We start from the raw sequence: 13,642 nt of genomic DNA, 5'->3' as shown, positions 1-13,642 counted from the left end.
AAACCTTGCCGGTTATGTGCAGTTTTAAAAGAAATAACCATCCCAAAAGTTTTTAAAACGCAAACATGTACAAGCACAAGAACTTTTCAGAACTTCAGTGTGCCTGATATCAGCATACAGGGAGTCAGATGCACAAACAGTTGAAGCTCAGTTAATACAAATGCTACACTAATATAACAGAAATCTGCTCTAAACATCATGTTTGCACTTAGATTACATTTACATTTATGCATTTGGTAGACGCTTTCATTCGAAGCGACTTACAGTGCACTTATTACAGGGAAAATTCTCCCGGATCATCCTGGATTTAAGTGCCTTGCTCAAGGAAACAATGGTGGTGGCTGTGACCTTCTGATTAACAGTTATGTGCCTTAGCCCACTACACCACCACTCCAGATTAAATGCAAGTATAATTAAGAAGAACAGTTTGCCAGTTTTTAGTGCTTTCTTTTTCTTTTACTTTCATTTTACAATGCAGTTATACACAGACGTAATGATTGAAATCAGAGACCCTCTCCTCGAAATCCAAACACAAGGGGTCAAAAGAAATGCATTTTAAGACCATGTGTAAACTGTGATGTGTCTCGCCAGTTCACTAGAGATTGGAGCGCCCAAAACGCATCTTGATACCAGGTGTATACAGAGCCTAAGTCCTTTCGTTTGTGTGTACCTAACAGGAGGAGAAGACGCAGCGGCTGGTCAGATGTTATTCTGAGGCTATGCACCAGCAGATGGACACAGGGACACAGACAGACCCAGTGGTGGTCCTGTCTCTGGCCCAAGCTGCTGTGTTAGGACTCATCTCCCAGAACGACGTCTTTGGTGCCACCATCGCCCCTAACGGCTTCTACACTGGAGACCCGAAAGAGTCCCCAGCTCCACCAGGTGAAAGAATGGACTACGAGTATGCTGACCAGCTAATAGGCACCAATGGCGACTACCTTGGGGAAAATTTGTGTGAGGATGGGCACATGCACTCCTGCTGTGCCGAGAGAAGGTGGCAGGGGCCATCAGAGAACATTAAACCCCCTGTTAGGCAACAAGAATCACATATTAAGGGAGAGTCTGTGACCCAAGGTTTGCCTTCTTGCAATCACATGATGAACAGCATGGTGTCTAGAGAAGGAATGCAGATGGTGGACCCCTCCAGCTACAGGGTCGCCCCCAAACGCCACCCCAACAACTGCTGCTCCACCTGCGTCCGAGACCACAAGTGTACACACACTCCACCCGATCCACATTTACACCCTCACCACCATGCCCACACACATGCACCTCATGAGGTGCCTTTACGCAACAGGGTTCACTCACAAGAAAAAGGAATAGATGAAGTTGCAGAGAATGGGGTCAATGGAAGAAATGGCATGGTGAAAACTGGAAGTGGTGGCGAGGAAATAAGCAGCTACTTTCAAGCCAGTGAGGTGGGCTACGAGGGCGGGGAGATGGAAGGGGTTGGGGACTTTGAGGAAAATAATGAGGGGATGTTCTGGGGGGAGACTGTGGAGGGGGAGGCACCTCGTGGCCGCCGTATAGACCGACTGGACATCAACATCCAGATAAACGAGTCATACTGCGTGGACGTTGGTGAGGGCCTAAAGCGCTGGAAGTGCCGCATGTGTGAGAAGTCATACACCTCCAAGTACAATCTGGTCACGCACATATTGGGCCACAATGGCATCAAGCCACACGCATGCCCACACTGCGGCAAACTCTTCAAACAGCCCAGTCACCTACAGACACACTTGCTGACACACCAGGGCACGCGGCCACACAAGTGCACTGTGTGCAAGAAGGGCTTCACCCAAACCAGCCACTTGAAGCGCCACATGTTGCAGCACACCGACGTTAAGCCCTACAGTTGCCGCTTTTGTCGTCGTGGTTTTGCCTATCCCAGTGAACTCCGTGCTCATGAAGTTAAGCATGAACGAGGCCGATGCCATGTCTGTTCACAGTGCAGCATGGAGTTTCCCACCTATGCCCACCTGAAGCGTCATCAGGTGAGCCACCAAGGGCCTTCCACCTTCCAGTGTAACCAATGCAACAAGTCTTTCGCCTACCGCAGCCAGCTGCAAAACCACATGTTGAAGCACCAAACGCAGCGCTCCTTCTCCTGCAGTCACTGTGGCCTGCAGTTCCTTCAGCTGCATCAGCTACGCCAGCACTCCCTCACTCACAAGACAAACAAGCCTCAGGCCCGTGCTACAAAGGTAAAAAGAATAGTAGTGTTATGGTTCAGCTGTACATCCTGCATGTTGATTCACTTTACATTCCAATTGAAACTTAAATGTGGACAAATTTGTGTTCATGTGCTGACACCTTGCAAAAAACAGAAGTTTGCAGTTTGCAAACAGAAAAACAGAAGTTTGCAGTTACCGATGTCATTGACAAATGCGCTGTTCACAGTCAGCCATGTATAATTTATTCTGTGAATGAAAGCGTCCAATTACAGGGATTTATTAAGGTAAAGTGATTAAAATGCAGGTGGTCATGTGATCTTAACATGGTGCTGATCATGAATGTGTGCCCAGCACTATATGTAAAATAAATGGCCTTTATTTTTTAAAGCCAAAGTGTTTAATTTTTTGGTGTTAAAATAAGTTTTCCTATCTATGCAGAGACGACTATTAGTAAGCCACTCGTAGATACATATTCTCGAAACTATAAATATTGTGTCTCTCGCACTATGAAAATTCCTGTTTGTTTTAATGACCTGATTTGCCCTACACAACAGCATTGTCTCGTGGTGGGACTATCTGTTTGTTCGCTTAACAAAAGTATTGTATTCAGAAAGCTGTTTTAAAAACAATGTTGATTTTTATATTTCCGTTCGGTGCCTCTAGTGGTGCAGAAATGATACACTTCAGTTAAGGCTGATATGAGCCTTCATCTCATGTGAGTAACAATAATTTTTTTAAGATTAACATTTTTATTGATTTCAAAAAGACAAAGAAAAACAAAACCCTCCCCCTCCCCAATCAAGAACCCCACCCCAAACGAACATCCCAGTGGTCTTACATAAGTACACACGCACACAAAATAAAAATAGATAAATAATATATATTTATAAAAACATTCTATAATAATCATACAATTCTAAAACTACGCCTCTCTCTACACAGTCCCACTCCGAGAGTCCCCCAAAAACATCAAATATCTACCCTATTTCCCATTAAATCAATCCCATATCCCCAGCCTTCTACACGTGACCTCTTCGAAAGGCTGCCATTTTCCCTATCTCCTTGCACCACTCCCGAATTTAGGGCCCTCCAACCAACTTCCAACCCCTTAAAACAATCTGCCTGCCTATCATTGCACTGGCCAGGACCCAATATTTTATGTATTTATCTCCTACCTTGATGACCACCACATCATCCAAAACACAGACTCTGGGGCAAAACGAAATCCGAATGCCCAACACGTCATGCACAAAACTTTATACCTTCAACCAAAATTCCTGGATCTCAGTACACCACAAAAAACATGGGCTGTAGTTGAATTTTGGAATGCATTTTAATAACATAAACCTTCCCAATCATAGATAAATGTAATGAAGCCCACCTGCCCACATTGCTCGAAAAACTTTTTATTAAAGGGTCAAAATGAACTAGCTGGGAATAAATTGCCCAAATACTTGATGTCCTGTTTGTTCCACTGGAAGGCACCCAGCTGAAAAGCCATTACTGGGCAGTACGCTGTCAGAGCCAAAGCTTCAGATTTAGACCAATTGACTCTTGTAGGGTTTCTTGGTTCAGGTTTGGGGAATGTACAATTAATATTAATGATTGTAATCAATGATTAATCATACGGTTTGAACCAGGTAACAATACATTCTAAATTGCCCCATTGACTCTTCTGCGTTGCAGTGGAGCTATGTGGTTTGGGTTTGCCGGTTAAAACTGGCAGCAAACCATGGTATTCTCTGGCATATTCTGCCACATGTTTCTGCATGCGGGGCCAGTATGCCACTTGCTTTAGTGTCTCATAAGTGGCTCTGGCGTCGTGGTGTCCGGCACATGGCACGTCGTGGGCATAAATTAGCATGACCCCCCTTAGGCACTGTGGCACCACAAGCCTTGGCGCTGTGATGTCATCAGGTGCCTACCACCAAAATGTTGTCTATCACAAGCAGCATGTGCTTTATGTCATGCAGTCGTTTGAGGCACGGGTTGCCAGTGAGGTCAGACAGTGCCAGAGGGTGGTTGGTGGGGTCTGAGAGGTGGTTCAGGAAAGTCTGTATGGATGTGTCAGAGGCTTGCATGTCTGCTATTTCGTTGTTTGAAATCTGCGGAGTTAGCGTTAGAGGCTGTGAGGGTGGCACTGTTGCAGGGAAAGTTCGTTTGCTACGGGTTATCACTGCAACGTTAAAGGTGGGTGGGTGGGTTGGAGGTGACCATAGAGTACCGTGTAGTGCGCCAGTCTTGGCAAGGGCATCGGTTTGGTCATTCAAGTCTTTGTCAAGGCCTGGTTGCCTTGAGTGTCCTTTCACCTTCTTCCAGTAGACAATCATGTTGTGATTTCTTGTGATGTCATTACATTCTTGGAACAGGTGTTGGTGTATGATAGGCTTGCTGTTCGAAGTTTTAAAGCCATTTTGTTTCCAGTCGGGCCTGTTTGAGGTCCATAGCGGTGATGAGTCCTTGTTCTGACTCTGGATCAGAGAATTCTCTGATGAAGGCCTGCCGTAGCTGTAGGTAGTCTGATTTGACAGCCTCTGATTGCCGATCCAGGAAGCTGCGCGCGTCGCGACCAGACGTAACTCTTAGCAGGTACAATCTGTCCCAAGTGGTCACGTTGGGAACAGTGTGCAAGTGAAAGTCTATGTCTTGCAGGTAGGCGTGCACGTCGTGGCCTCCTGCAGGATTTGGGGTGAAAGTAGGGATGTTTCTGGCCAGCTTGTCAAGTTCTTTGGGAGCCATGCCGTGGTTGGTGACCAGGATTTTGTGGGTGGGCTCCCACCCTTTTGTTGCTGACGGGGGTTCTTGGAGGCTGGCTGGTGACATTTTGAACAGTGGGCTTTCACCCCCCCTTTTCAGCTCTGAGCTCTTGGCTGAAAAACTTGGGCTTATTGGTCAGGGGAAACTCTGTGGTGTGCGTTTCCCCTTTCTGTTCACTTTGCGTTCTATAAGAATGTTTCAGTTCTCTGTGAACAGTGTCAAGTTCGTATTTGAGATGGTCTCTGTGCTGAATAAGTTCATGGATTTCAGCTCGGGCCGTGTTCAGGTGCTTTTCACAGGCTTTTGCTTTAGCATCTCTTTCTTTTAGTTCAATCTCTGCTCTTGCAAGGAGAGACTCGCCTTGTTGCAGCTTTTCGTCGAGTTCCTCTCTGGCTTTTCTCTCCGACTGTTCTCTTTGGTCTGTGTCTAGGAGAAGATTTTCCAGGGCATTTTGAAGTCTCTCTACTTCCTTTTGTAGCTCTGGGTCTGTTTCATCCCCTTCCTCGTGCTGTTCCTCGGTCTCGAGGCGTAGCTGATTTAGGCGACTCTGGGTTTTGGCTTGGTTCCTACGGGCCTGTTCAGCTAGGAGTTTTAGCGTTGTGGCCTCCTGCTCCAGGTCGAGGTTGCTTTTCTCACTTATCCGTGCCTGGGCGACGAGATTGTGGGCAAGACTTCCGATGATCTTGGTCCATTCTTTGTGGTTGTAGCTCTGTGTTGGATCGTGGGCCATCAGGCTGTCCAAGTCGGCGTCCAGCTGCTGTAGGTCCCTGGCGTCCTTGGGTAGGACGGTGTCCGTCATTGCGCTCAGCCAGGTCTCGAGGTGATCCCAGTGAACTGCGGGACTGGACGAACGGGACATACTGGCTCACTGTAGGCGAGAGAAAGACAGCACACACAGAGAGGCCAATGCAAGTACATGTAGGGTTAGCGAGCTACAATGTTGTGGCTTATTATAAGCCGTAATTTTGACTAACTGGTGCAGGCAGTTAGGTGGGCCGAATTTTGCGGGTCAGTGCAGGTCTAAATAAAGAATTTGACAAGGCGGCAGCCCAAAAGGGTCATTGATGATGCGGGCTGCTTGTTTGCCCCTTTATTCAGTTTTCCTTGATGGCTCTTGTAGGCTCTGTCTTAATGTGAACTGGAAGTACACAACACGACAGAACAGAACAGCAGAATAGAGTAGAACACAATTAAACCACGAGAAGAGTCGGCATGGAATAAAACAAAATAATGTTAGGAATAGATAGGCAGGAGAAAAAGGGCCTAAGTCTACTACCACTGCTAGGGCTTATGATAGGACCAACAGGGTGGGGCGCTATCGAGGTATAAACCCTAGGAAGATGGTGTGGCTTAGGGGAGAGAAAGAAAAGAAATGGGCCAAACACTTAAATGACCAGGGGAATATTTAATAATAGGTGGCTTATACTGGTGGATGGATTTTACCTTATTTTAGTTTGCCTGGGGTGAATTGAGGTCACTCTGCTGGGGACCAGCGCGCAGTCAATCTTTCCAACGGTCCCAAACACTTGACCGCAGTGTCCCCGGGCCCTCTGCTACTATCACGGTGCGCCCTCTCAAACAACTTGACTTTAAACACAACCGGCAACACCAAGGTGTCAACTGCCAGACGGCACAACAAGATTGGATTTTCCCTAGAACCCTCAAAAGAGTGGCCCCTCTTCAGGCCTTGGTTTAGGTAATTATTCCAAACTTGCCCTGTGTGTCGACTGACAGGGTTGACTTTCCTTTGGAGTGCCCATTTGCTGATGTCGTTGCGTGCCGCACCAATGAAAAGAGACAGAAGAGTCCGAGACTTACATACGGCCAGCGTCGGTAACGCCGGGCGGATAAACCAGCTCGCTGGGAACCAACCAGAGATGACAGTCAAATCACCACAGCGCACTAGGGAATTCTACATACAAATACAGAACAGGATTTAGCAAGTGAAACTTAGTGAATTAAGGCTTCCTTGTTTAAACCAAATTGAGTAATTATGTGTGTAGAAATAACAGGCAAAAGGCTTTACCAAATAATGATAAACAAAAAGGAATTTTGACAAGGATGTTAATTATCAAAACAATCTAACCACAAGAAAAAACAGAATTAAACAAGGCAGGATGAACAGACACTCTTAATTTGAATAAAATTTAAACTTGTTAAACTCGATTCAAATAAGCGTGTAAAGGGACGTTATGTAACAGAAAAATAACTGATAGTAGTAAGAGCAAAGGAGTAATAACAAGTATTAATCACCCAAAAGGGAAGATAATTAAAAAGGAAAGAACAAATAGGAATAGATGGTAAACAATTCCAAAATGAAATAAAAGGAGGAAAAGAGAGATAAGCCGACTTAGCAGGGAATGCCACAAAGGGCGTGCTCCCCCTAAGTGGGATATCAGCAGCTGTACTGAGACACTTAATTCAATTTTAAGTTCAGAAATTATTTTTTTTTTTTTTCAACCAAAATTCAACCAGAGAGGCGGGGAAGTTTTGCTAAACCCAAATACTTGTAGTAACAAATTCAACAAATGAAAATGTTTATAACAGTAAACAAAACAAAACAAAAAAAACCATAGCCAAAGAAGGAAATAAAAAGGGCTGTTCAGATAACTAGCAAAGGAAAATAAATGGAAGGGAGTAGACCTATTTCAAGAATGTCCACACGATGGCGGTGTTGCGCTCACGCAGGATGAAGTAAAGGAGTGCGCAGTTTCTGAGGGTTCCGCTTGAGGTTGTTAAGGTCTAGTGGTAGTCAGCGGTATTACACCCTATAATTCAGTGTGACTCAAATCTGGGTGCGTGTTACGCCTTGATTTTCTGCACCATCACGAATTATGTTTTAAATATTGGTGGATTCGTTTGTGCCAGTTTCCTGCACACAAGTGTGTGTGGCAGGATTTTTCTTCGCTGCCAACACACAATAAATATATACACAACAGGGTTTCTTTGCTGCTGTTTTATCACTTGATCAAGGTTTCAAAGACTCCCGTATACGATTCCCAATCAGATACTGGCTTGCCGCGTTTTCTGATTAGGTCTGCAAAAAGTTTACATCAGTTAGCTAGGCTGACTTTAACTTTTAGGGAGTGGTCGTTGTAGTGGATTATTAGGCTACCGAAATAACCACATTCAATCTTAACGACACAAATAAGGCCTTTACCTGTTTGGGGAAACTCGCCCATAACAGTTTTATATCACGCTGAAAGAAGAGACTCGTTCTAGACAGGTGATTTCGATAATACTAAAATAAAATGTCCCACTGCAAAGAGATTTCTTCGTCTTTACCGGAACAATTTAGTATTATGGACTGCAGTTTATTGTGGCAATCAACAGTGGCAAAAATAAATGTTAGACATATATTTAGCCGCTGTTAAATGCTGAACTGAGAATCAGCTTTGTGCCTTTCAGTTCGGCGCGCTCGCGTACAGTATTAACAACAAAAATACACAAAATTGACAATGCATTAGTTCACAAAACAAAGCTTAAAATGTGCCCGCATCATTCTCCACCATTATGTAGGGTTTCTTGGTTCAGGTTTGGGGAATGTACAATTAATATTAATGATTGTAATCAGTGATTTATCATACGGTTTGAACCAGGTAACAATACATTCTAAATTGGTCCCAAAACAGGGGTTATATAGCCCAAAAGTCTGCTTCAGATATATATAGATAATTAAACACAACGAATTATAATTAATTAGGAATATACATCATATGCAGACAGGCTGTATTAATTTTCAGAACACCTTAATGGAATTAACCTGTACCGCAACCAACCAGTTCGTCCAGCAAACCACTTTGCTCGATACTCTTGATCAATTCTCCAGAAGGTTTATTCTTAGTATAAGCTCACTTAATCAAAGCACATTAACTTACTTTGATAATATCAGCTCGTAGCTTTAGATCGCACATTAAAGAGGCTTTGCTTTATGACCTACAAACACAGACAATCAAGCGTATAATTGGGTTTAATACAAGGAACTAGGATATATCACAAACTTAACAAACGTAGAACACATTTAACAACAAACATTTAACATAGAACAAACAAAGTAAAACAGTAAGGAAAATAAAGAGATTACAGGGATAGCAAACTTGTTACAACAGTTAAACCTTAAGAGCCAGCAAGGGAATTACACACTTTAACGCATTTGAATTTAGATGGAATAATACTTGCAAAATGGACCTTTGTGTCGCTGAACAAGACTGCGTGTGTGCCTGAATGTCCTCGTTGCGTCCGTGAAATGGAGGATTTCTCTTGGTGCTTCTCGAGCGTGGATCGCTTGCGGGAAATTCAAAGCATCTTAGGAGTAATGGTCGAAACTGAGAGAGAGTCCTTTCACCCGGAGGATATCGGACTGCTCCAAAAATGTAGAGTGTTGAGCTTTGTCCGAAGACAAGGAAAAGACTGAGATAAACGCCAAATAAAACAAAAGACATGTCTGACGAGAGTTTGAAGAGAAGTTGAAGAAAACTTGAAGAGGTTCAGAAGAGAAAGTAAGAAAGCAAGAGGACAAGAGAGCAAGAGACGACAAAGAGAGGGTGATTCCACACCAGATCCTGACGTTTAAGGTAGGAAGGTCACGCCTCCTTTGGGAGGAATGATCCAATGAGGCTCCTCAGTTTTGGCGCGAGATGGTTCCCTTTGTCTTGTCAAGGCTCGCCATTTGCCTAATTTACAACAGGGTCTGGATGTGGTTTGAATCACTCAAAAGATGGTAAAACATAGCAGAATACATTTTAATGTAACCATATATATATATTCAGCTAGGGCGAGTCGTAAGGTTTAATTTGATACCAAGAAACTTGTATTTGGTACACTTAAAAGTGAATATATACTCTTAGATTCTTTATATAAGCCCTCAGAGTTTAACTACACAACTAAACAATCTTAACTAGTTTGATATAACAGCAGAAATACCCAAGCATACAGGAATAAAACATATTTCCTTAAAAATAAGCCATTTCTGGGTCTAAGAAAATCTCACATTCCTTTCTCATCTAAGGAGGGGGGTGTGGGGAGAGTAACAGTGTGTGGGGGTTTTAGGACCCTTGCAAGAATGTGTGCATTGCATTCAGCATTAATGAGTTCATGATTTTACGTTCATACTCTACACTCTGTATCCTGAGAATTTAGAGAAGGAATTAATAATCCTGTGGCAGCAAGGCATATATCTAATGTGGTCGGAGACAAATACTAAAATATCATCTGCGTAAAGCAAAACCTTATGCGCCACCCCTCCCACCAGAATCATCCTCCTTTATAACGTGGCTGCTAATGTACCCCCTAAACCACCAGGGTGTGATCTGAGAGGAAGATGTTTCCAATTGAGCAATAAACAACAGATAAAATGAGGGAATTAGATATATATAAAAAATCTATTCTAGAATAAATGTTATGGACTGATGAAAAGAATGTATAGTCCCTCCCAGATGGGTTCAAAAGTCTCAAAATATCTGTAAGAACAAGATATTTACACATCCTGTGAAGCGTCACTGTTGCTGTAGGGGGCTTAAACACTTTTGCTTCATTATGATCAAGGACTGAATCCAACCTCCCAATATTATATCATGAGGTGTGCCAACTGCTTGCAACCTCCCTTCAAGATCTATAAAAAAAGCCTGGATCATCAAAGGTGTGTAAATATTAGCCAAAATCAACGGCCCTGAATTTCAGCTAAAACAATAACGACTCTTCCTAATTTATCTTTAATCTGTTTGAGACATTTGAATTATAGATGTTTACTTATTAATGTAATGACTCCCCTGCTCTTACTTGAGCCAGCACTAAAGAAAACATGTCCACCCCATATCTTCCCCAATTTTTCAGCTTCCTGTGGGAAAAGATGCATTTCTTAAAGAAACACTATATCATATTATATATATCATATATATATTCTAATGTTTAAGAAATAACCTTCCTTCTTTTAATGGTGTTCCCCAACCCATTCATATTCCACGTGGAGAGAGACAATCCACTCATATTAACATTTTGATATATTAGAAAAAATGTATTGTGTCAAAAACAAAATTATAAAGACCACATTCCAACATTAGTGCAAGAGTCAAACCCTGAACTTCCCCCCCGACCCAAACAAGCAGAAAAAATTAAAATGTGTGCATTAACCCCGTGCACAACAGTGGCAACGGCCGTCCATCCCCCTAAACTCAAACAGTCCATGTATGCCTACAAGAGTCCCCTTGACAAATTTGCTGTCGGATTGCTCAAGTCTGGTGCTTTTGTAAAAATTTTGTGAGACAGAATTACAAAACAAAGTAATCTGTAAAACAAACTCCATCCAATAGGCAGAATAAACACAAAGAACGTGTAGATTCATTCACAAAACTGTCTCGAAGGTGTGTTTCTCCACAAAACCAACTTCAGCCTCTAGCGGAACCAACACACACACACACACACACACACACACAAAACTCGTTCAGTTTCCTCGGGCTGTCAAACGAATATTCAGTGACCCAGCGGTTTCATAAGTTCAGCAGATGACCTAATCCTTCCAAAGTCCTGCAAAAAATACTCCACAAAACAAACTCCAGCCAATAGGTGGCATAAACACAAAGAACGAGCAGATTCACTCACAGCTGTCCCGAAGGAGTGTTACTAGACAAAACAAACTCCAGCCGCTAGCCGGAACCAACAAAAAAAGAAACAATTACGGTGCCCAGCTTCCTCAGACAGTCAAGTGTATGTTCAGCGATAAACATATATGCGAACATACATGTCATTGAGAACGTGATAAACACCAAATGGCTTACTCACTCCCTTATCTCTATGAAAGACAATGCTTGCGGTGGGCATGTAAATATTTTGCAGCTATCCTTATTATCTATTCTCAGTTTGGCCAGAAACAGAGCAAAAGCAACCTTCTGTTGATGTAAGTTTCTTGCATTATTTGACCAATTTCGCCTCCATCGCTGTAATCGATCGACGTATTACAGCAAGATCCTCCAGGTCCGCTACAGACATCCTCACCAGTTGCCACTGGATTTCTCCCGTCGCATCATCCGAGTCTCTGGTCTGCGGGCCTGTCTGAGGTATCAGCTTGAGCACTTAAATGTCTTTTAATATCTCCAGAGCCCGAGGATTTTGAATTCTTTGACATGTTGACTTCGTAGAACAGTTATATAGCTGGGTGTACTGAATCTCACCAGTTTATGACATAAAAAAAATCAAAAACTAGCGAAGTGCTCAGAGCTCGTCGTTCACACGTCCGACCGGCGCATGGCGCCACGCGACTCTCGAGTAACATAATCCTTAACATATTTAAATATTCCTTTGTTTAAAAGCTTAGCAATTAATAAAACAAAAGTGAGCACATCTAAGTTAATGTTTACATCCTACCTGAATTAAATTTTTCAGTGCATGATAAATTATAACATTATTTTTAATTTGACCTCTGTAGCTCTCCCCTCTGCATTGAATTTATATGCACTGTCTGTATGAATGTCTGCTAAGTGTAAGTCCAACATTTATTTTGAGTATTTTAACATTCTACTTTAGCTTGTGAAGTAATATCTCAGAACAAATCCTCATTGAAAGTTTGAGTGATTTGTTAACTATTTACTGGGCTTACATATCTACAATTACGTAGTTTAGATTTTAATAATACACTGCCTGGCCATATAAAAGTCACATACACTATTTGGATCAATCGTTGGACCGCCTTTAGTTTTGATTGTGGCATGCGTTCGTCATGGCATTTAGATAATCTTATGCAACGTCACAATATTTATTTCCATCCAGAGTTGCATTAATTTTTGGCCGAGATCTTGTATCGATGACGGGAAAGTCGAACCACTCCGTAAAGTCTTCTCCAGCACATCCCAAAAACTTTCAATGGGTCTGGTCAGGACACTGTGGTGGCCAATTCATGTGTGAGAATGGTTCCTCATGTTCCCTGAACCACTCTTTCACAATTTGAGCCTGATGAGTTTTGACATTGTCATCTTGGAATATCCCTGTGCCATCAGGAAAGAAACAAAATCCATTGATGGGATAACCTGGTCATTTAGAGGATTCAGCTGACTTCATATTATTGCTGAGCCTAGACCTGACCAATTGAAGCAACACCAGATCATAACACTGTCTCCAGAGGCTTGTACAGTGGGCGCTAGGCATGATGGGTGCATCGCTTCATGCGCTTCCTTCTTACCCCGACTCACCCATCACTTTAGAATAGGGTAAATCTGGACTCATCAAACCACATGACCTTTTTCCATTGCTCCACAGTCCAATATTTATGCTCCCTAGCAAATTGAAGTAATTTTTTTCCGATTAGCTTCACTAATAAGTGGCTTTATTCCCAGTCCTGTAAATTCTTGTCACATTGTGCATGTGGAATAGATTTTACTTTCACTATTAAACATAACCGTGAATTGTACTGTCGATTTTTTTACAATGTGACTTCCAAGCGTTTTAGCGATCTCCGATCCGGATCATTCAGGATTTGTTTCCGACCACATTTCTTTCGTTAAGCTGACGGTTCACCACTTTCATAATAATAATACATTGTACTGTTCTTAACGCAATTCCAGTGATTTCATAAATCTCCTTAGTTGATTGCTTTGCTTGAATGAAGGCCAATAATTTGCCCCTTCTGAAACATGATAATATCTTTTCCACGACCACAGGATCTGCCTTCCGACATGGTTGTTTAAGAAATGAGAAGCTACACACTGCATCAGTTAGGG

General features: G+C 42.7%; 1 protein-coding gene across 4 annotated transcripts in view; it reads left to right on the top strand.

Moving 5' to 3' along the window:
* Positions 1–13,642, top strand: part of znf710b (zinc finger protein 710b) — a 36,863-nt gene that overhangs the window by 20,393 nt on the left and 2,828 nt on the right. For all 4 annotated transcript variants that reach the window (XM_052151805.1, XM_052151796.1, XM_052151788.1 and 1 more), the window contains one exon: positions 678–2,207. In XM_052151805.1, coding sequence (XP_052007765.1) covers positions 720–2,207 — 1,488 coding nt within the window. In that variant the 5' untranslated portion in view covers positions 678–719. The remainder of the gene's footprint in view (positions 1–677; positions 2,208–13,642) is intronic.

This window comes from Xyrauchen texanus, chromosome 2 (genome assembly GCF_025860055.1).
Source record: "Xyrauchen texanus isolate HMW12.3.18 chromosome 2, RBS_HiC_50CHRs, whole genome shotgun sequence".
Taxonomy (NCBI): Eukaryota; Metazoa; Chordata; class Actinopteri; order Cypriniformes; family Catostomidae; genus Xyrauchen; species Xyrauchen texanus.
This window is presented reverse-complemented; position numbering and strand designations above follow the sequence as displayed.